This window comes from Pagrus pagrus (assembly GCF_965226575.1).
Source record: "Pagrus pagrus genome assembly, chromosome: 23".
In the NCBI taxonomy this organism is placed as follows: domain Eukaryota; kingdom Metazoa; phylum Chordata; class Actinopteri; order Spariformes; family Sparidae; genus Pagrus; species Pagrus pagrus.
The window spans coordinates 20,537,381-20,560,708 of NC_140205.1; the positions used below are offsets into that span (position 1 = coordinate 20,537,381).

At 43.4% G+C, this 23,328-nt stretch overlaps 1 protein-coding gene across 1 annotated transcript; it reads right to left on the reverse strand.

The window, feature by feature from the left end:
- Positions 1 to 670: 670 nt before the first annotated feature.
- Positions 671 to 22,418, reverse strand: LOC311252806 (NLR family CARD domain-containing protein 3-like; the record flags this gene model as incomplete). The annotated part of the gene is made up of 9 exons (XM_084346343.1): positions 671 to 1,233; positions 1,373 to 1,419; positions 15,505 to 15,678; positions 16,287 to 16,460; positions 16,551 to 18,345; positions 18,515 to 18,743; positions 18,898 to 18,976; positions 21,822 to 21,953; positions 22,348 to 22,418. 9 exons carry the CDS (start codon positions 22,416 to 22,418, stop codon positions 671 to 673), a joined length of 3,264 nt encoding a protein of 1,087 aa, XP_084202469.1.
- Between the last annotated feature and the right edge of the window lie 910 nt (positions 22,419 to 23,328).

Sequence of the window (23,328 nt, forward strand, 5' to 3'; positions counted from 1 at the left end):
CTCTTTATTTATTGTACTATTTATACATGTCTGCTGTTATTGGCCTCAACTCTGACATGTTTTAATCACAATAAAGTTTATTATTATTATTATTACACATACAGAACTCAGCACCAGTGTGCTTCAACTAATAATGCAATTAACCGTCTCAAACAAATGGACGTCAGTGATGATTCATATTTACAGATTCAAATCCAACAAACATCCTCAAAATACAGCCGGACCTCAACAGCCACAAAACACAGAGAAACACAATGATTGTCATTAAAATGTGTTTTCTTCTCATATAATAATCACACAGAAATGAACAGATGTTGACAGTTTATGACGTCACTACGGACATAATTACATGTGTTAACCAACATGATCAAACTTTGTGTTTCATCATTAGGAACACATGAAACAAGTCAGAGTGTTTCAGGTGGAGTGTCGAGTACATTTGATCATATTTTACTGTCCATTTACAACTTTGTTCACAATGATTCTTTACAATTAAAGCTACAGATGAGTCAATGTTTTCTGTTTCTTACATTTCACTAATATTTCTGGATTTTATTGGAACAAGAGCCAGAATTCAAAACAACACGGGACAGAAAGTACAAGTCAACAGAATTTCCACAATTTAATGGATGTGGAAGAAGTTTAAAATACAAACTGCAATGTCTGCAGACTAAACACCACACAGACACACTGAGGAACCAGGCCTGGACCTGAAGAACCCAAATCCAGGATAAAGAGGTTCAGTGAATGTGGTGTTGAAGGTGTGGAGGTGGATCAGTGAGTCAGAGGAGACTCTGTAGAAGGACAGAGTGCCAGCAGGACAGTCCACATACACTGCTACTCTACCAGAGGAGGAGGAGGAGGAGGAGGAGGAGGAGGAGGAGGAGATGTCTGTTTCTATGTCATTGTGCCAGACAGAGGAACGACCACCAAAACACCACAGACTCCAGGACTGATCATTCCGTCCAAACACACAGTCTTCTCTGTCTCCTCTCCTTCTGATTCTTCTGTAACTCACTGATATACAAACCTCTCCTCTCCCCTCGACCTCCCAGTAACAGCGACCAGTCAGACCAGTTCTACACAGCAGCCGAGGACACGAGAAGGACTCAAACCTCTCTGGATGATCAGGATATGACTGATCCTCTCTCACATGTGTCATCTTCCTGTTGTTGTCAGACAGTTTGATGTCTCTGCTGACTGTGTTTGTGTCGACTGTGAGCTCACAGGAATCTGATGGAGAGAAAAAGACACAACACAGCTGCAGTTATTAATGTATCATCAGTGTGATGATGACATCACAGATGTGACTGAGTGATGTCACAGTGTGAAGCTGCTTTGTTTTCATGAATCAAAATAAAAACACACTCACACTTCCTCAGACCTGGTGTCATCCATCGGACTCCAGCAGGCTCCACCCTGAAAGGAGGAGGGGGGTCAGAGCAGCACATCCTCTTTCAGCATGCAGACATGGACATGACATGACTCATACACAGAAACACAATATGTCCATCAGGCCTGCTTCTCCCTGTTCTCCTGAACCTCTTCACCTCTGCCACTCTCCTCACACACAGAGTGAGCCACAGGATGTTGGTGTGTGTGAAAGAGGACGACAACATGTGAGAACACACACAAACACACACTCTTTTTGGATTTATGACTTCATATTTATTTTATTGGATGTTGGTGCTGTTTCCTGTGGGCTACCTTACGCTTGCTGTCTGATCCAATGTCAACTTGTGCTTATGTTTGTATATTATAGGACTTTTGTATTTGGATGTCAGAACGTTTGAGGTCAGATTCCTGTTTGAAGCTTCCAGGGCTTTTCTGAATCTCACCTGCACAGTCTGCTTTTTGTTCTTGCTGTGTTTCTGCTGCTTTGTTTTACTGAGCAAATAAACAAATACAATTTATACGTAATAAATCCATCAGAAAACGTTGGACGTTGGTTACCGACCAGTGACAGAGACTCCCAGACTGTTTCCCTCCAGAAGCTCACAAGTGTCACTGAACCTGCTTGTGATAGAAACAGCATCATCTCATGTGTTGACATGTTCATGTTACTATAGTTTGGTGCTGGATTGATATCTGATGTACATTACAGCAGTAATAGTTACTGTGAGGAGAACTTCATGTCATGTTTGATGCTATTAAAAGCAGAAAAAATGACAGAAAATGCCTCTTAGTTTGAAATCTGCTGTGGTAAACATGATGTATCCAGATGTGACAGAGGACCATCTGACTATGAAGCCAGGAATCTGTCTCTTTCTGTCTGTCTGTGGTTCAAATGTCTCCAGAACCGTTCATCCAATCTACTTTATACTTGGCAGGTTTGTCTCTGAGGACTCAAAGAAGTGCAGTGTTGACTTTGAATTCAATATTAGAATGTTTTAGGGCTGTGACAACTAACCCATTAAATCCATCATAAAAACAGCTGCCAACCAGTTTCATCGTGGATTAGTTGGTTTACGTTAGGATGCAGGCGCTGTGGCACGGAGCGAGCTGTTTCACTTCATAGTCAAAGACAGTAGAGCGGAAGATACATCAGGAAAACACATTCAGTGCAGCAGTTCTAGCCAATGGCGCGCCTCGCGTAGCCCAGGTGATGAATCAGGAAGCTACTCGGAGTTGCACCGTCTCCTTTCTGAATCGGCTCCATAATGCATTTGCAATATAGCAGAGGCCACGGAGGCAACAGGAACTACAAACGTTACAGAAGAGAAAAGTGTACGAGCCATGTCATCAAAAATGTGGCAGCACGTTATATTAAAGTGTTCAAAGAAAACAGCTACAAGATGTGCAGAGCTGCTCTCACATGGCAGGTAGCACCACACTGAGCACCTGTCTGTCCCTTTAGTCACTTATTGTTCAGTATCTTTAATGAGCAGCAGTATTTGTTTGTTGGACAGTCTGACTGACACAAGTTTGGACAGGATGAACTTTTGGAGCTGATAAACTTCATCCATTTGTAAACCTGTTGTTCCTGCAAACACAAGATTAGGGCCCGGCTACATTACAGGTTTCAATTTAAAAAGCAACCTTTAAGACAGAAACACCTTCCATCTGTGCTCTCAGGTTTGTGATGGATCAGTGTCACCCCCTGTTGGGTAATTAGCTGAAGTACGGTCAGAGACACTGGAGTACATAAGAGGAGTTTTTAGAATATTTCATGTCATAGTAAGAGATCGTCTGACGTCTTATTTCTTCACAACAGAAACTTGAGCATATCTGTTCCGTTCAAATATATATTACATTTCCTTTATATTCTCAGTGCATGGCTCAGGCTGCATTCACAATGTCCATTTATTTTTTTATTTCATTTTCTAAATTCAAAAATGTCTTTATTGGCACGATGTAACACAAACATGTTGCCAAAGCAAGCGCACGAACATTGAGAAGATAAAGAAGAAGAACATTCTAGTGTAAAGACTAGTACAGTAGATCAAAACACACCATAGATAGAACTATAACCAACGCTGACAATAACAGCACAACACTAAATAATAAGTGTCATCACATATAACAGGAACAACTCTCAGCTGACTGTCACTCACTGTCCCTCAGTTTGTGGCAGCAGAACATAGACTGCTGCTGGATCACAGCTCTTTGGGTTCTCCCCTAGTAGGACTGTTGTTTCTTCATCTACTGGCTCAACAAACCCTTTGTAATCTATTACATGTTTAACATGTGTTTCTCTAATATGTTGATACTTTTCACATTTTGTGAGGAAGTGCTGCTCTGTTGTTGTTGTTGTGTTTTATTGTACAGGCCTGATTTGTATTTGCCCTTTACATCAGCAAATATTAACTCAAACAACAAGGCATGTACTGAGTTCACTGAGGTTCATGTGAATTGTGCTACTATGCATACTGATATTATATAATATTGTGTCTCTCACTTCACAAAGAAAACTCAACATGGGTGACTACGTTCTGAGGAAAGACGCCCCATGACACCACAGCCAGCAGCTGTTCTGACTGATGGTATCCCCAGTATGCTGCTAACACACGAGGCCACTATCAATGGTGGAGGATGAAGGAGTGCGTTGTTTGTACAGCATGCGTCTTCGTATACTACATCCTAAACCGAAAAACTTAAGGATTCTGCACTTGGGAAAGGGGAAAACCCTTTTTAAAGAGGGTATGACCTTACTAATGGTAGACCAATTATACAAAATCCGGTCTTATACTTGACACATAAGTGAGCCATTTTGACCAGTTTTCTTCAAAAGATATCAACTTGGTGTCTTAGTTTAAATGCGATCCTCTCCATCACGTATATACAGCTCTGGAAAAAAGTAAGAGTCCACTGCAAATTTTTCTGAAATCAGCATCTCTACATGTATGACAGCCATTCCATTCCAGTGTCTGTTGAATTCCAACACAAGCACACCTCATTCTACTTAATGAGGTACTGATTAGGTGATCACCTGTACCCAAATCTTATTTAATGAGGAAAAGTATAAAAACCACTGCTGTGGTCATCACTATCCTCTTGCAATAGGACCAGCTGGATGGCAAAAACAGTGCTAGTAGTACCTCAAAAGTAATTGGGATCAAAAAATAACTATTGACCATGCCAAAAGAGTTGAAAAGAACAGCGGTTCATAAGAACAAGGTCAAGCAGCAGACATTGGGGACAACAAAGCTACAGGACTGACAGAGGGCAAAAAACGACTCTCCACTGACCGGGATGACCGTCAACTCATTCTAATGTCACTCAGGAGGACAGTTCGAAACATGCTCCTAGGGGCAGGGCTCAAGTCCTGTAAAGCTAGAAATAAGCCCTTCATCAACGAGAAGCAAAGAAGAGCCAGGCTGAGGTTTGCAGAAGACCATAAGGATTGGACCATAGAGGACTGTAGTAAGTTCATCCTCTCCGATGAGTCCAATTTTCAGCTTTGCCAAACACCTGGTTGTCTAATGGTTAGATGGAGACCTGGAGAGACCTACAAGCCACAGTCGTGTCAGGATTCTTTCTGACCCTTTGTTTGGTGAGATACAGGAGTCATCTGGTGTTGATGGGATAAAGACTGTCACTGGGTTTAAAGCACAACCTAGAAACAAAATGAAAGGAAATGTTGTGACCACCACCATAACATCTATGGGAGTGCCTGAAAAAATTAAATAGCCTACATCAGGTCCAGAAAAAGCTGAATGCCTTTGCTGTGCTCGTGGTCACTCTGGAGGACTGCAAACAGTTCAAGGGAAAGAAGCACAAGGAAAAGATTCAGATACTGAGGGGAAAGGGGGTTTGTTTTGCATGTTTATGTGTGGGACACATGAGCCGTGAGTGTGAAAGCCGCTTGACATGTAAAATATGTAGTCAAACCCATCCCACTGTGCTTCATATTAAAAGGCAACCAGCCCCGGAACAGTTTGAAACATCTCACCAGCCAACTTCGCTTAAAACATGTGGACATACAGGGGCCGGTAAGGACTGGTGTGTGTTATCCATCCTGCCTGTGAAGGTCAAAAGTGCAAAGGGAAATCACATAATAAAAACCTATGCCTTTTTGGACCCAGGAAGTTTGGCCACATTCTGCTCAGAACATCTAATGCGGAAGCTGAACATCACAGGGAGAAAAAACAACTTCCTGTTAAGCACGATTGGGCAGAAAACAGTGGTTCCAGCATACTCATTAACTGGCTTGGAGGTATTTAATCTGGACAGCGATGACTTTCATATTCTCCCAGAGGTTCTCACACAGACAAAAATGCCGGTCAATGTTAATAACATGGTAACATCTGAAGAACTGGCAAAGTGGCCATATTTGTCCAAGGTGAACATCCCAAACATAAAAGCAAATGTCGACCTGTTAATTGGAACAAACGCTCCCAAGATATTAGAACCCTGGGAGGTCATTAACAGTAGCGGGAATGGCCCATATGCTATAAAGACAGTGCTTGGATGGGTTGTTAAGGGACCACTGAATGGAAACAGTGGTGCTTCAGAGGTGGAGCTGCCCTTGGCGATGGTGCACAGGATTTCTGTGTGTAAGCTCGAAGAAATGCTGGTCAAGCAGTACAGTCATAAGTTTAATGAGAAGACCATAAAGGAGAAGGAAATGTCCAGAGAAGACCATAGGTTTCTGGAAATCATGGAGTGCTCAGCAGTACTTCAGGAGGGAAGGTATTGTTTGAAACTTCCATATAAGAACAAAGAGGTCTGTCTGCCTAATAACTTTGCAATGGCTAAGCAAAGGATCCAGGGTTTGAGGAGAAAATTCCTGAACAACAAACACTTGCATTAGGAGTATGCTGGGTACATGAACACACTCATCAGTAAGAACTATGCAGAGCAAGCCTCAGCAACAGCTGCATGGTGAAAGGGGTAAGATGTGGTACATCCCTCACCATGGTGTCTACCATCCAAGGAAAGGATCTCTCCGTGCAGTGTTCGACTGTGGAGCCACATTTCAAGGAGCATCCTTGAACAGTGAATTGTTGCCAGCTCCCAACCTCACCAGCTCATTGCTTGGAGTTCTTCTTCGTTTCAGGAATGAAGTGGTGGCATTCATGGGCGACATTCAAGCCATGTTCCACCAAGTGAAAGTTGCTGAGGAGGACAGAATTTCTTCGCTTTCTTTGGTGGCCAGATGGTGACATCACTCAGGACCTCAGGGAGTATCGGATGACTGTACACCTGTTCGGCGCCGTGTCATCTCCTAGCTGTGCAAGTTATGCACTGAGGAAAACTGCGGACGACAACCAGCCTGAGTTTTTGGATGAGGTAGTTCAGTCTGTTAAGCAGAATTTCTATGTTGACGACTGTTTAAAGAGCTTAGCCACCAAAGAAGAAGCGATCCAAATGATAAAAGATTTAACTGCTCTGTGTCAGAAGGGGAGCTTCATCTTGGAGAAATGGATAAGCAACAGTCGTGTTGTGTTACAAGCCCTCACAGAGGCGCAAAGGGCCAAGGACCTGAAGGAGTTAGATTTGGACCAAGACAACCTGCCAGTGGAAAGGGCTTTGGGTCTACTGTGGTGCGTGGAGACTGACTCTTTCAGGTTGAAGATGGAGATGAAACAACTGTCTCTCACCAGACGTGGTATGCTATCAGTCACCAGCTCAGTGTATGATCCGCTGGGTTTTTTGGCCCCAGTCACCTTGCCCGCCAAGATGATGCAACAGGAGCTCTGTAGGAGAGGCTGTGGATGGGATGATGATCTGCCCAAGGACATCTTACCTTGTTGGAAAAGGTGGTTGGAGGACCTGGGCCAGCTGTCTGCATTCAGTGTGGGAAGGTGCATCAAGCCAGTGGAGTTTGGAGGGATCAAGCCTGCCCAATTACATCACTTTGCCTATGCCAGCGAAGGTGGATAGGGAACTGTAACATACATCCGTATGTTAAATCAGGAAAACAACATCCAGGTCACCTTTCTGCTCGGCAAAGCCAGGGTGACACCTCTGAAGGCTGTGACTATTCCCCGACTGGAGTTGACAGCAGCTGTCCTCGCAGTCAGAGTGGACTCATTGTTAAAGGCAGAGCTGGACGTCCAGGTGGAGGATTCAGTCTTTTGGACTGACAGCACGTCAGTTTTGAAGTACCTTAATAATGAGGACAGGCGCTTTCACACGTTCGTGGCCAACAGAATCTCGACCATCAGAGAAACATCTGAACCCTCACAATGGAGGCATGTAGGTTCCAAGGATAATCCAGCTGACGATGCTTCAAGGGGAATAAAGGTTTCTGATTTTCATAACAATAATTTATATGAGGATTTTTAATCAGGTTTTAGAGCATAGATCATAGCACAGAGACGGCACTGGTGAAAGTTACAAATGACCTCCTAATCGCTTCTGACAAAGGACTTGTCTCTGTCCTGGTCTTGCTAGATCTTAGTGCTGCATTTGATACCATTGATCATCACATTCTACTACAGAGACTGGAACACTTAATTGGCATTAAAGGACCCGCATTAAACTGGTTAAAGTCCTATTTATCGGATCGATTTCAGTTTGTACATGTTAATGATGAGTCATCCCTGTATACCAAGGTTAGTCATGGTGTTCCTCAAGGCTCCGTGCTTGGACCCATACTATTCACCTTATATATGCTCCCTCTAGGAAATATAATTCGGAAACACTCCATACATTTTCATTGTTACGCAGATGATACCCAGTTATACTTATCAATAAAGCCTGATGAAACTAATCAGCTAACTAAACTCCATGCATGTCTCAAGGACATTAAGACCTGGATGACCTGCAATTTTCTGCTGTTAAATTCAGATAAAACCGAAGTTATAGTACTTGGTCCTAAACACCTTAGAGATGCATTATCTAATGATATAGCTAGTTTGGATGGCATTAACTTGGCCTCCAGCACCACTGTCAGGAATCTGGGAGTTATCTTTGATCAAGATACTGTATGTTCTTCAACTCCCACATAAAACAAATTTCAAGGTCTGCATTTTTTCATCTACATAACATTGCAAAAATCAGGCCCATCCTATCCCAAAAAGACGCAGAAAAGCTAGTCCATGCATTTGTTACTTCCAGGCTGGACTATTGTAATTCTCTATTATCAGGCTGCCCTAACAAGACTCTAAAGAGTCTCCAGCTGGTCCAGAATGCTGCAGCACGTGTACTGACAGGAACTAAGAAAAGAGATCATATTACTCCTGTATTGGCCTCTCTGCACTGGCTCCCTGTAAAATCAAGAATAGAGTTTAAAATCCTTCTCCTCACCTACAAAGCTGTTAATGGTCAGGCACCATCATATCTCCAGGAGCTCATACTACCCTATTACCCAACTAGAGCATTACGCTCCCAGAACGCAGGATTACTTGTAGTTCCTAAAGTCTCCAAAAGCAGAATGGGAGACAGAGCCTTCAGTTATCAAGCTCCTCTTCTGTGGAACCATCTTCCTGTTTTGGTCCGGGAGGCGGACACCCTCTCTACCTTTAAGAGTAGACTTAAGACCTTCCTTTTTGATATAGCTTATAGTTAGGGCTGGCCCAGGCCTGTCGTGGACCAGCTCTTAGTTATGCTGCTATAGGCCCAGTCCGGGGGACAAATGACACACTGAGCTTCTCTCTCCTCCTCTCCTCTCCATCTGTATACATTATGCCTATATACATGCCCCATCTCTGCATGTCACTGACTTCACTTCTTCCCCGGAGTCCTTGTGCTTTCTAGTCCTACAGGCTCTCATGGATCCTGTATGGATCGTGGATGCGCCTACTGCCATGGCCCTGCCTGACACCCACCACTACTGTTGCTAATATTAGTCATATCTCTGTTACATTCGTTTCACTACTATTATTGTAATGCATTACTACATACTATCCTTACCGTTAACCACTACTACTGTTATTACTAGTAGTCACATTTCCATGTGCATTTCATTATTATTGCTGTAATACCTCTTTATGTACTTTCATTCCTGTCAACCATCTATTATAATTGTATACATTGTGATCTCGTTGATCTGCTCTGTACATGCGACATCTATTGCACGTCTGTCCGTCCTGGGAGAGGGATCCCTCCTCTGTGGCTCTTCCTGAGGTTTCTTCCGCATTTTTTTTTCCCTGTTAAAAGGGTATTTTTTGGGGCAAGTTTTTCCTCACTCGAATCGAGGGTCGAAGGACAGAGGGTGTTGTCTCTGTACAGATTGTAAAGCCCTCTGAGGCAAACTGTGATTTGTGAATTTGGGCTATACAAATAAAATTTGATTTGATTTGATTTGATTTTCTGAACAAAAACAGGTGGCTGGAAGGTCCTGCATTTCTTTGGAAGCCTGAGGAGGACTGGCCTAAAACTGTGTTGGACATCTCAGTGGACTCTGATAACCAAGAGGTCAGAAAGGAGGTAATGGTGAATGCCATCAGTGTGTGTGACATCTCTAGTCCTACGGACCAGCTCATTGTCTTCTTTTCTGACTGGAAGAGGCTCAAGACAGCTGTCGCCTGGGTCCTAAGGTTGAAGGTCATGTTGTTGGCACAGAGTTGCAAGAGGAAACAGTTGGAGGCTTCTGTGGCTAATTGTCTGGAGAAAGAGGGTCAGGGCAGCTCAAGGACTGAAAGAAAGGGAGTCACATCAACATTCATGAGTGACAGTCTGACGCTGGATGATTTGCTGGGAGCAGAAGGTGCCATAATCCGTTATTGTCAGCAACAGAGGTTTGGTGAAGAGATGTCTGCTTTGTCGTCTGGGAAAGGGTCAGTGAGTCGACAGAGTCCCATATGCCGGCTGGACCCAGTTTTGGAGGATGGATTCCTGAGAGTTGGAGGAAGACTGAGCAGAGGAGCAATGCCCGAGGAAGCCAAGCATCCACTCATTCTCTCCAAGACTCAGCACATTTCCATGCTCATACTCAGACATGTGCACCAGAATCTCGGCCATGGTGGGCGGACTCACACACCGTCCAAGGTGAGGAGGAGATTTTGGATTACAAACCTGTAAGCGATATGGTGTTATATTTACTTGTATGGCAAGCAGGGCTGTCCATCTGGAGGTGGCTGTTTCATTGGACACCGATGCATGCATCAATGCTCTGCGGCGTTTTATCAGCAGAAGAGGGCAGGTGACTAGTCTAACATCAGACAATGGCACTAACTTCACTGGAGCACACAGAGAGCTGAAGGAGGCGCTTGCTGCTTTGAATCAGGACAAGATTCAATGAGCGCTGGCACAGGTTGGAATTCAGTGGAGCTTTAATCCACCAGCAGGCTCACACCATGGTGGTGTGTGGGAGCGAATGATCCGCCTGTTGAGAAGAGTGCTCAGTTCTGTTCTGCATCAGCAGAAGTTGGATGATGATGGACTCCATACAGTGTTCTGTGAAGTGGAGGCCATTTTGAACGATCGTCCATTCACCAAGCTCTCAGAGGATGCTAATGACCTGGAACCTCTCACGCCTAACCATCTTCTTCTATTAAGGGGTAAACCAGCTTTGCCACCTGGAGCATTTGAACCTCATTATCTGTATGTGAGAAGGCGCTGGAGTAAGTAAAGTATATCTCAGACCTTTTCTGGAAGAGATGGATACGGGAGTATTTGCCGTTGCTCCAAGAGAGGCAGAAGTGGAACGAAAGGAAGAGGAGTTTGAAAGCTGGAGATATTGTGGTGATCATGGATTCTTCAGCTCCACGTGGTTAATGGCCGCTTGGCAGGGTCTGGAGGTTTTTCCCGATAAGCAAGGGCTTGTGCGTTCTGTGAGGTTGCAGACAAGGGCCAACATTATTGAAAGGCCGGTGACGAAACTTTGTTTGGTACATGGAATATAGATTTGTCTGTACTGTACTTTAATGTAACCGTTTCAACACATTATTTGCTCCTGTCTTCTTGTATTTGAATTGTTTTGTCAGTCTACCATTAACAATTAGGGGCCGGTGTATAGGAGCTGAATGTGTTTGGTTGTGTTCTGAGGTTTTGGTGTAATTCACTCAGTGTGTGTGTGGGGTCACTGTGCTGTCACCTGGGGAGCTCAGGTGCATATAGGTGGCATTTTTCACTCCCTTCATTGCAAACGGTTTTCGACCGCTGTGGCGCAGAGGCGCTCTTCATGAGCTGGTTTGTTTGTTTGTTTGTTTGTTTCCTTTCTTTATGGACAATGCACCGCAATAAAACCCACTGTGGAGCAACTCAAGGAACAGCGTGGACATTCATTTATTGCGGTATGATTGCAAAGCCAAGGTGAGGCGTGTCAACCATGTTATTCCGGAGTTAGAAGCCTCAGTAGCTCTAGTATTAGACTGAGCTCCTTTAATAATGGTCGAAGAAAATCTGTTTGTTGTTTAAGTGGATTTTCTTCTTCCAAGCCAACTTCAACACAGTTTCTTTGACGTCAAATTGCAGGAAGTTTATCATGATAGACCGAGGTGTAGCATCAGGTCCTCGCTTCTGTGTCAAAGCTCTATGGGCCCATTGAATCTGCAGGGACATAACGTCTGGGAGAGCGAGCTCTGTGGTCAGCAGCTTTTCTACAAACTTTATCGTCAAGTCACCCTCGGAGTCATCCGGTACGCCATATACCCGAATGTTAGTTCTTCTGGACCTGCTTTCCAGATCCATGACTTTTTCCCGCAGCCTGCGTTGTTCTTTCAGCAGACACAGCAGAGCCTCTTTCGTTACAGCGCTGCTTGTTTCCCTGTCCGAGATGCGCTCCTCTGCCTCGGTGATAGCCTGGTCATGAGCTTGAAGCGTGGTTCCGACTTGAGTTAGCTTCTGGTTTAGCTCTTGTCTCGGCATTGCTAATTCATCCTTGAAGTCTTTTTTAACATCCTCTTTAAAATCAAAGATAGCTGAATGTATGTCGTTCTTAAAGTCGCGGATGTTTTTAGAAATGTTCGACATTTCTTGGAGCAGTTTGTCTCTAGATTGACCAACTTCGCCGCTAGCTAGCAGGTAGCCATTATCTTCATCTGTCGGCTCCATTTGTTTTTCGTCGGGCTGTAATTGTTCAGTTACGCGCCCTCTCAGATTCTTAGGTCCTCTCTGTGGTTTCCCCCCCACTCATTTTTTGCCTCTTGAAGTTTTGCTGTAGAAGTTTTCGAGTTGGGAAGTTGTTTTTAATAGGGATGGCTTTAAATAATACATATAATTTGTATAGATGAACTTTGCTTAATATGGACATCTAAAAACACCATGTTCAAACTGTGCAACAAATATTCTGCTCCCCTAAAGGAAGAAATAAAATCCAGGGTTTCCCACAGAATACTTGTTAAGCCCGGTGGTAGGGTGGCCCACCAGTGGCCCACCGATGCCCAAGTGTGTTTTTTTGTGTCAGGGGCCTGACCCTGACCATTGACTGATGGCAGGGCCCTATAGGTAACAGATTCATTAATGTAGCAGTAGAATTTAGAAGGAGTGATTCCATAAGGCTTTAAAATCAATGTTAAAAGTTGACTGGAAATTTGAAAATATTATCATTATCATGTGTTATTATAAGACATTTATGTAACACCAGGTCTTACAGATTGCACTCTTGAAATGCTGTTCAACCAACCACATAAATAAATAAATAATAAAAATAGTATTTAGATAAATAATATCAACTGTCTGCACTTTAAAAACTAAAAAACAACTGCCTGGTGTCTCAGAGATTTGGGGGGGGGGGCCAAGTAAGACCTGGCGGCCCGCCAGGCTTATAATACACTGGGGGAAACCCTGCTTGTGCGCAAAGTAATTCCACACAGCTGACATGATAAAATCGCTAGGCTGTCACTCACGACGTTCTGTTTACACATGCTGCAGCTGCTGCATCTCTGTTTACGGCACGCCGCGCAACAGCATGTCACACGTCGCACAACTGCTGTTGCTGAGGCAATAGTGTCTTACGGCATGTCGCGGACAGTGAAGTTTCGAGACACCCCTAGTTTTTAATACCGACTGGAGCAGAGCAATTGACTATGCGTCTTTCCTGAGCATGGCTTAACCAAAGTCACTTTAGCATTCTTGATGTAACAAACATTTTAGAGGTGTGAATCTTCACCAGCCTCATGATTCGATTACAATTCAGCTGTCAACAATTCTCGATGCATCTCTGTTTTCGTCATCCTCAATGATCTATATCACTGCACACGGCTACTTTTCATCATTTGAATTCCCCTTTTATTCAGAAAGTCGTTCCAATAATCAGACTACAGCAGGCTACAAAATAAAAGCTGCATCATTTCAATAATCAAACAAAACATGTTTCCATCTGCAGCGTCTTTCATGTGTGTCTACAATAATATAGTTTTCACAAGGCAGCTTTAAGAAAAGATTTACTGACTCTGCTGCACACACCTCTCTCAGAGTTGGACAGCAGAGTTGACAGCACCTCCTCAGATCTTGGCTGATTAGCTGGGCTGCTGTAACAGTTATTATTTATGGCTGCAGACGTTAGCTTCAGGTGAAAATGTCTGACGTGATTAGTGATAGTTGTGAGGAAGAAGTCTCGTCCAGTTCGTTCTCCACAGCAAGCTCATAAAATCTGACATGTGTCCCGAGATGTCCGTTAAAAGAAATACCTTATTTTATCACTCTCAGATGATCTCTGCCTCCCTCCAACATCCTTCCTACATAAGTAACATTAGCTGGAAGCCCTCCCACAGTTCAAAACATGGGAGCAACGTCACAACGTAACTTTGTTGTCCAGCTGAGGCCGAACAATCAACAATCAACATGAGCTGCTTCCTGATTCTGCTCTGTCTCTGCATCGTGATGCATCTTATAATGGAGACATTTCAACACCTGCGAGTTGTTTGAAAGTGAACTGAATAAGACTAAAGAGGAAAATGTAAGAGCAATGTTTTATTGTTTGAATAAAATACTGGAAATGTTAAAAAAAAAAAAAAAAAAATCAGCTTTTGTCTTTTTATCTGATTAATGGGTTATGAAAATAGTTGTTAGTTGCAGCCCTATAATTAGTGACAACAAACACTACTCTGTGTTGTGTAGGTAGGAGTGAGTCTCTCCGGTATGTGACAGAGCTACGAGCACGTTGCTGCAGTCACAGTAAAGTGCACACTGTTATTACTGTAGTCGGCCATAAAGTGTGTGATAGACTCAGTTAGTAACTGAAACCATGTGTGTTGTTTGCTGCCACAGAAGAGAAATTAAAAGTCCATTCATGCAACGTTGTCACGGCATCTTCCTGCATTTAACACGTCCTATAAATCCTTCACAATAAAATTCCTGCATTATGTAGTTATTTGAAAGCTTTTATTAGACGGCACCACTGTCCCCATCTTAAATTCATCTATGTGACGGCACCACTGACCCCATCTTAAATTCATCAATGCACTGCTGCTGTTATGGTAATGTGACGAGAATTTTCCACCTTGTGTGATCTAAAGTTGTTATTGGACTGTTTTATATCTTCTGTTCACTTTAAACTGATGCCATAGACAGTTGTTACAGTCTGTAAAGCGTTTCATCACTTGTCAGTGATGATCTAGAATGCAGTTACTCCAGTGTTGATAAAGATCCATGTCAGAACCATTTTAAGTTCAAAGTCAAGCACTTTGGCAAAACACTGATTCTCCAGTTCAGGGAAAGAGTTTCTATGACATTCAGTGTTTCAATTCATTCATGTGTCACAGAAATCTTTTGAATTTGAGGTTCAGTATTTTCTGATCAGACATCTGACAGGGTCTATTGTTATTATTAATATTATAACACAGCGGTGACATGGTGGAAATTAGATTTAATGTTAATGCTTTGATAACCCTCTGCAATCAGTGTGAGTGTGAAGTAGTTTGGATGAGTGGTTCATCAAGCAGCAAAACCAGAGGCCAACAAATCAAACAGGCACATTTTGAACAGGCACTAAACTAGTCTGAAAAAAGAGGTGTAACTTTAGTGTTAGTGCCAAGACTCTCCTGGTCGCTGATCTTCATCTCTTCTTCCCATCTTCCTCTCTTCACTTCTAACTCTTGGCCTTTTCTCCTGAACTGAACTGAACAACTGGAGGTGGAGTAAATGAAGCAGACCTCCCGACACTGAACCATCTACAGTCGAGATACAGAGTCTCACACTGACTGTCTGCGGCTGCAGCGGGACTCTTCATACCTGAGAGTGTCCAGTCTCCAGCCTGGATCCTCCAGTCGAGCAGACAGAAGCTTCACTCCTGAGTCTCCTGGATGATTGTAGCTCAGGTCCAGCTCTCTCAGATGGGAGGGGTTGGAGTCCAGAGCTGAGGCCAGAGAAGTACAGCCTTCCTCTGTGATCAGACAGCCTGACAGCCTGCAGACACACAAAACAACACACACAGATCAGCTGAGGGTCCTGATGGTTTAACGTTTATTATATTCATCATCTTAGTTTTCACTAATTTACTAATCAGCACTAAACACAGAGTACAACTGAAACTGATGGAAACGCCATTAGTTTTGCAAATACTTGGTCATGGACCAACATATTGTACAGATTAAAATGATGACCGGATGATGGCACCAGAAGAAAAGTCAGGGGATCACCAAAGTAATTACAGTTCATCCTGAGGGGAGCATGAATGTCTGAACCAAACCTCATGACAATCCATCCAATGGTTGTTGAGATTAGTAAATCTGAACCAAAGTGCAGAATAGACTGACAGACCCACATTTTATAGAAAATGCATTCATGTTCATCATCAGGATGAACTGTAATTCTTTTGGTGATCATTTTAATCTGTACAATATGTTGGTTCATGACTAAATATTTGCAAAACTTCATACTATAAGAATAAGCTAGTGAAAAGTGACACCATTTTTTCTATTCCAAATAGTGGACCCTGTCTGGCTGAGTATGGTCTAGACCTGCTCCAATTGGAAAGTTACATGAAATAATGAACTAAAATAATGAATCCTGACCTGAGAGTTTCAAGGACACAGTGTGAACTCTTCAGTTCAGCAGAAAGCAGCTTCACTCCTGAATCCTGCAGGTTGTTGTTACTCAGGTCCAGCTCTCTCAGACTAGAGGACTGGGAGCTGAGAACTGAGGACAGAGCTTCACAGCTTCTCTCTGAGAGGTTACAGCCACTCAGCCTGGATAAAGAATAATGAGCAGAAAATTATTTCTATTTGGGTCAATAACAGCACATTAACTGCATTCTGAAAAAACTTCTCCACACTTACAGAGCTTTGTTGGAGGCTTTGACCACTGGCAGCAGCCTCAGAAGAGCCTCCTCTGAAGCAGAGTATTTCTTTAGGTCAAACACGTCCAGATCTTCTTCTGATGACAGTAAGATGAAGACCAGAGCTGACCACTGAGCAGGAGACAGTTTATCTGTGGAGAGACTTCCTGATGTCAGGTACTGTTGGATCTCCTCCACTAGAGAATGATCGTTCAGTTCATTCAGACAGTGGAACAGATTGATGCTTCTCTCTGCAGGCAGAGTCTCTTTGAACTTTTTCTTGATGTACTGGACTGTTTTCTGATTGGTCTGTGAGCTCCTCCCTGTCTGTGTCTGCAGACCTCGGAGGAGAGTCTGATTGGTCTCCAGTGAAAGACCCAGGAGGAAGCGGAGTAACAAGTCCAGGTGTCCATTTGGACTCTGTAAGGCCTCGTCCACAGCACTCTGGTAGAAATGTGTTGATTTCTCTCTGAACACTTCCGACCACCAGGATGTTGATTGCTCTTCTTCTGACACCAGGTTGACTCCAGAGTTGATGAACGTCAGATGGACATGAAGAGCAGCCAGAAACTCCTGAACACTCAGATGGACGAAGCAGAACACCTTGTCCTGGTACAGTCCTCTCTCCTCTTTAAAGATCTGTGTGAACACTCCTGAGTACACTGAGGCTGATCTGATATCGATGCCACACTCCGTCAGGTCTGATTCATAGAAGATCAGGTTTCCTTTCTGCAGCTGATCAAAAGCCAGTTTTCCCAGAGACTCAATCATCTTCCTGCTCTCTGGAGTCCAGTGTGGATCTGTCTCAGCTCCTCCATCATACTTGATGTTCTTCAGTTTGGCCTGAACCACCAGGAAGTGGATGTACATCTCAGTCAGGGTCTTGGGCAGCTCTCCTCCCTCTCTGGTCTTCAACACATCCTCCAGAACTGTAGCAGTGATCCAGCAGAAGACTGGGATGTGGCACATGATGTGGAGGCTTCGTGATGTCTTGATGTGGGAGATGATTCTGCTGGTCTGCCTCCCATCTCTGAATCTCTTCCTGAAGTACTCCTCCTTCTGTGGGTTAGTGAACCCTCTGACCTCTGTTACCATGTCAACACACCCAGGAGGGATCTGATTGGCTGCTGCAGGTCGTGTGGTTATCCAGAGGTGAGCAGAGGGAAGCAGGTTTCCCCTGATGAGGTTTGTCAGCAGCACAGACACTGAGGTGGATTTTGTGGCATCAGTCAGGATTTTAGTGTTGTGGAAGTCCAGAGGAAGTCGACACTCATCCAGACCGTCAAAGATGAACACAACCTGGAACTCTTCAAAGCTGCAGATTTCTTTGGTTTCAGTGAAGAAGTGATGAACAAGTTCCACCAAGCTGAACTTTTTCTCTTTCAGCACATTCAGCTCTCTGAAAGTGAATGGAAATGTGAACTGTATGTCCTGGTTGGCTTTGTCTTCAGCCCAGTCCAGAGTGAACTTCTGTGTTAAGACTGTTTTCCCGATGCCAGCCACTCCCTTTGTCATCACTGTTCTGATTGGTTCATCTCTTCCAGGTGAGGCTTTAAAGATGTCTTCTTGTCTGACTGTTGTTTCTGGTCTGTGTGGTTTCCTGGATGCTGTTTCAATCTGTCTGACCTCATGTTCATCATTGACCTCTGCAGTCCCTCCCTCTGTGATGTAGAGCTCTGTGTAGATCTGATTCAGAAGGGTTGGGTTTCCTGCTTTAGCGATCCCCTCAAACACACACTGGAACTTCTTCTGAAGGTTAGATTTAAGTTTACGCTGACAAACTGCAGAATAACTTCCTGAATAAACACACAAAATAAGATCATTAAGTTATTTATGAAGAAAATATGACAATTTCCTTCTCCTAAAGACTGCATATATAAACAGATTTTCCATCATCATCATCATCAGACATCAGGTAATGTCTCATTTATCCATCATGTTAAATCTGTAGAGAAATCCTCTTACTGCTCTGCAGACAGTCAGCCAGCTCCTCCTGCTTCATTCTCCTCAGGAAGTTCAGTGTGATCTTCAGAAATGCCTCTCTGCTGCTCCTCCTCTGCTCTTCATCCTCACCATCCAACACCTCCTCATCCTCCCTCTGACTCTCTAAGCATTCTGGGTAATCTGAACTCAGAACCTTCTGGACCTTCTTCAGCTCGTTCTTCACAAAAGTGACAATGTTTTCCTCCAGCAGCTGGAACAGAATATTATGTGAATGAGACAATTTAAAGTTATGGATCCAAACATCAGATCCATGTTGGACAGATTCACCACTGGTCTGTAAAGTGCAGCATGGAGATTATTGTGAACAGACCAGAAGTTAAAGTAGTTGTTGTTCATGTACAGACCATAAATATGGAGTCCAGGTGTGTTTGATGCTGCTGGGCAGACTGACCTCTGGGAACCTCTGAGCTCTCCTGGTCGACTCTGTGGAGGAATCACGAAGAATCAGCCACATTATGTCTGTCCACTCAGAGACAAACACAAGCTGAAGGTCCTTTGAGTTAAAGTGTTGATGACATCATCGGTGGACAAGGTGGAAGCCCTCAGGAAGCTGGGCAGGAGAGCACACTGGAGACCAGTGGCTGCAGAATGGAGCAAGGGACTGAACACCCGGGCTGAGGGACCGACCGCCACATATTGCGTTTCGTTTTCTTTTTTTTAAACGCTATTGAAAAACGCAGCGTATTCGTTCAGCTGCATTTCCTTACACACACACACACACACACACACACACACACACACACTATCTCGTGAACACCTGAACACAATCACACATTAAAAAGTGGTATAAAAAATATTCTATGTTCTGAATACAATGCTGTCAGTGTGTTAATGTTGGAGACAAACAGCAGTTGCTAGTCCTTCTTTAGATTAACTAGTTGCAAGTTCACGTTAAAATGCAGTTGGGGTTTGGTGCTGTTGTAAATTAAGACCTTTTTGGAATGTTGTAAATACAACTGTTAATAACATATTGGATTATGATATCCCAAATAACTGTGTTGTCACGTACCTAAGAAGACAGGTATCGGGTGAAAATTCTACTCATTGCCAGTAAAAAGACTATAACTAGGAACTGGTACTAAGAGGAAACACCGAACAAGGAGCAATGGTTTGAGATCATCCAGGGCATTCACTCAATGGAAACGTTGACTTACCAATTAAAACTCAAGGGACATATATTTGACAAGAACTGGAGCAAATGGACCACCTATAGGGAAAGTGATACCAACAAATAAATGGACTAATTTAAAGGACTGAGAAGGAAAACCACACATGATGGAGATGACCCTCTGTATTCTTGTTTATCACTGTTCGTGTATGTCTGTTTGTGTGAACAAAAATGAAAATGAAATAAAAAACAGTTTAAAAAACAATAAACATGTAGTTGGGATGTCAAGGTCAACACACGATATGTAGCTGCTGTGAATCAAATAAACTTAATGTTTGCTGCTTCGATCCAGATGAGTATTGAAAAGTGTTTTCCGTGAATGAAAAAGGCACGTGTTGAGGATGTGGACCAGCCTGAACCGGAGGCATCAGTCTGAAACAGAGCTCAACAGTCTGACCAGTCTGATTAGTTATGTTATTAATTTGTTTCTAATATCTCCAGTGCTGCTCAAGCAGAAAGACAGGGTCAGGAAGAGAAAGAGATAGAGCTAACGTTAGGCATTGAAGAAAGAGATGTAGGAGAGGAGGAGGACAGCAGCCAACATGCTGCTGTGAGAGAGCCAGCTGAAGCAACAGGTGAGATGGAAAAACAGATGTAGAAACAGGCAGGTAAAAAAGCAGGTCTCAGGACAAGGAACTCATTTCTGTTCTTCTGTTTCTGGTCGGCAGGACTTTGGCAACATCCAAAAGCACCAAACACAGGGGCACTGGATTCAATCCAGAGTGGTTGAACTCTCAGTTCAAGTCATGGGTGTACCACACAGCATGGTAAACTTAACGTCTGTATCATCTATGCCATCATTTACAAATAATCAGAAATAATTATTTTCATTGATTCTTCTCTTTATATCATTATCATTTATGTTATATGATAAAAAGAATCACAACATGTGACTGTGGAATGTCTGGCTATTTAACTAATTTGATTAATTATCAACGTACTTTTAAAGGGATGTTCTGTAGACTGTGCAGGCAGCACAAGACTGCACCTAAGAAAGGTGCCACAAAGAGGGCTTTTGTTGAGGTCGGAGCCGTTACCTATAGAAAGAACTATTTTGAGCAGCACATCACCACAGAGCACCACCAGGAGAGCATCAGCTGCCAGGCATCGCTTTCATCTGATCATTTCCGAGTCCAATGGACTTTAATGAAGTGGAGGCCCGACCGATTAATCTGCCGGCTGATTTAATCAGCTGATTATAGCCGATCTGATAATAATCACTATTGGGCAGAAGTTGACCTTTAGACGCTGATGTGAACACTTTTATTTTCCCTAATAAAGTTCAGGGAATATGACCTGGTTTTACTCTGAAATGATGTTGTTGCACTATTTATCCAGTAGAGTGCGCTCCGACTCCATCCCACTCAGGAGAGTCTCTCAGTCACACTCACCTCACTGTCTCCTACGATGTGGACCTGAGAGCAGAGCACAGTTGCCTCCACAGTAAGTTTATAACTAGTCTGTGAAATAAACAATGACTCCATAAGTTTGGGTCACAGTCGTGCTTAGTGAAATGCATCGCTGGCCTGGAAGTAAATGAATAACATAATGATAACGTCTCCGTCCTTTACTCTCCTGCAACAACCGTCATGTCTCTCTTGATCATAATTTCACTTTACCAGATAACGTTAACCTCATGACTGAGCACATTAAGACTATATTCACAGCAGCACCGGGTGTTTTTTTTACATTGGATTCACTTTGGTTACGTTGAGAGTTCCCCCTGCAACCAGCAGCAGAGGCACTGGTCACCTGTTTGTGACTGCTTGGTTCATAATGACTTCATGGTTCATGATGATTTCATGGTTCATGATGACTTGTTGGACAGAGAAGAGGACCACCAGAGATGTTAATTCACTTTCTAGTCTTCAGACACAGAAGCTTCTGTCCATAAAATAGTGGAAAACATGAGGAATAAACCTCAGAGAATATTGGACCAAAATAATTCAATAAAGTGAAATGAAGAGTTGAAGACTGGTTCTATTGGGCCGCTTTCTAAAGTGAAGAACGAAGCTGAAAATAAATATCAGGTTTAAAAAAACATCTTTCTCCACAGTTAAAGCACGTATCAGTCACATATTAATGTTATTAACAGCTCACCTCTTTATATCAGGAGGTTGTTGTCCTTTAAAATTAATGTTACGACCTTTTGACCGGTCACTCTTGAAGGACACACAGCTGGGTTCAGGTCCATGTTCAGGTCCAGGTCCAGGTCCAGTACAGGCTGGTCTCCTGTTGGACAGAGAAGAAGACCACCAGAGATGTTAATTCACTTTCTAGTCTTCAGACACAGAAGCTTCTGTCCATAAAATAGTGGAAAACATCAGGAATAAACCTCAGAGAATATTGGACCAAACTAATTCAATAAAGTGAAATGAAGAGTTGAAGACTGGTTCTATTGGGCCGCTTTCTAAAGTGACAATATAAATTTAAGAGAAGAAGAACGAAGCTGAAAATAAACATCAGGTTTCAAAAAACATCTTTCTCCACAGTTAAAGCATGAATCAGTCACATATTAATGTTATTAACAGCTCACCTCTTTACAGCAGGAGGTTGTTGTCCTTTAAAATTAATGTTACGACCTTTTGACCGGTCACTCTTGAAGGACACACAGCTGGGCTCAGGTCCAGGTTCAGGTCCAGGTCCAGTGGTTTTAGAGAGAGGGCCTCCCTCCTCTCTGTCCTCACACTGATTCATGCTGCTCAACTCACACACACTTTCATCTGGAGAGGAAACACAAATCATTCATCTGCACATCAACTGAAATCAGCCTTTACATCATGTCTCCTGTCAGAACATCAGCTGCTCCTCCATTGATTGGCTGCTTCATATTAGTGTCACATGAATGCTGCACTTCTACTGTCGGTCCACTAGATGGTGTCATGAGCCATGTATCAACATGTATCTGATCATGATTAACAAGAATCTGAACACCAACATATTATACATCACATCAGCTACAGTCAACAGCAGCAGGGAGAGGAGGAGGGACAGGAAGTCCCCAGACTCCCTTGAAAATCGCTCCATTTTGTGAGTTGTTGAGTTAAGTGAACCTTTATAAACTGTGTGAAACACCGTCGATGACAAATTCTTAATGATTCGGGCCTTCTTGTACATTCGGCACATGCTACAGCCTCGTTTTAGGGGGTGCTGCAGCCCCCTCAGCACCTCCAGCTCCCACATCCAGGCGAACAGCTGCTCTCCAGCCGCGTTTATTGCGTCAGTCAGAGAGCGGCGGCTCGTCTCGGCCTCCTCCACAGGCTGATCGAGGCAGGAACAGTGACAGAAGCTACACAGTGACAACCACTCTGTGTTCAAATACTGACCAACTAACTCCACTTCTACTCTTATTTCACTGGCTACACTCCCACAACGATCCTATAACGACGCTGCATTCTGACTATTCAAGTTGCGTTGGGCCCCAGAATGATGCAACACATCTTCCCCTCGTGTGAATGCAGGTGTAATTTTTTCAAACTTTGATGGGAGGTTGTGCTTCGCCCTCTCATCTCATCAGGATCCTTCTGGTCACCAGAAGAGGAAAAAGCACCATGACACTGAGCAGTAAACATTAGTTCACGTTCCAGCCTGCAGCTTCTCTCTCGTC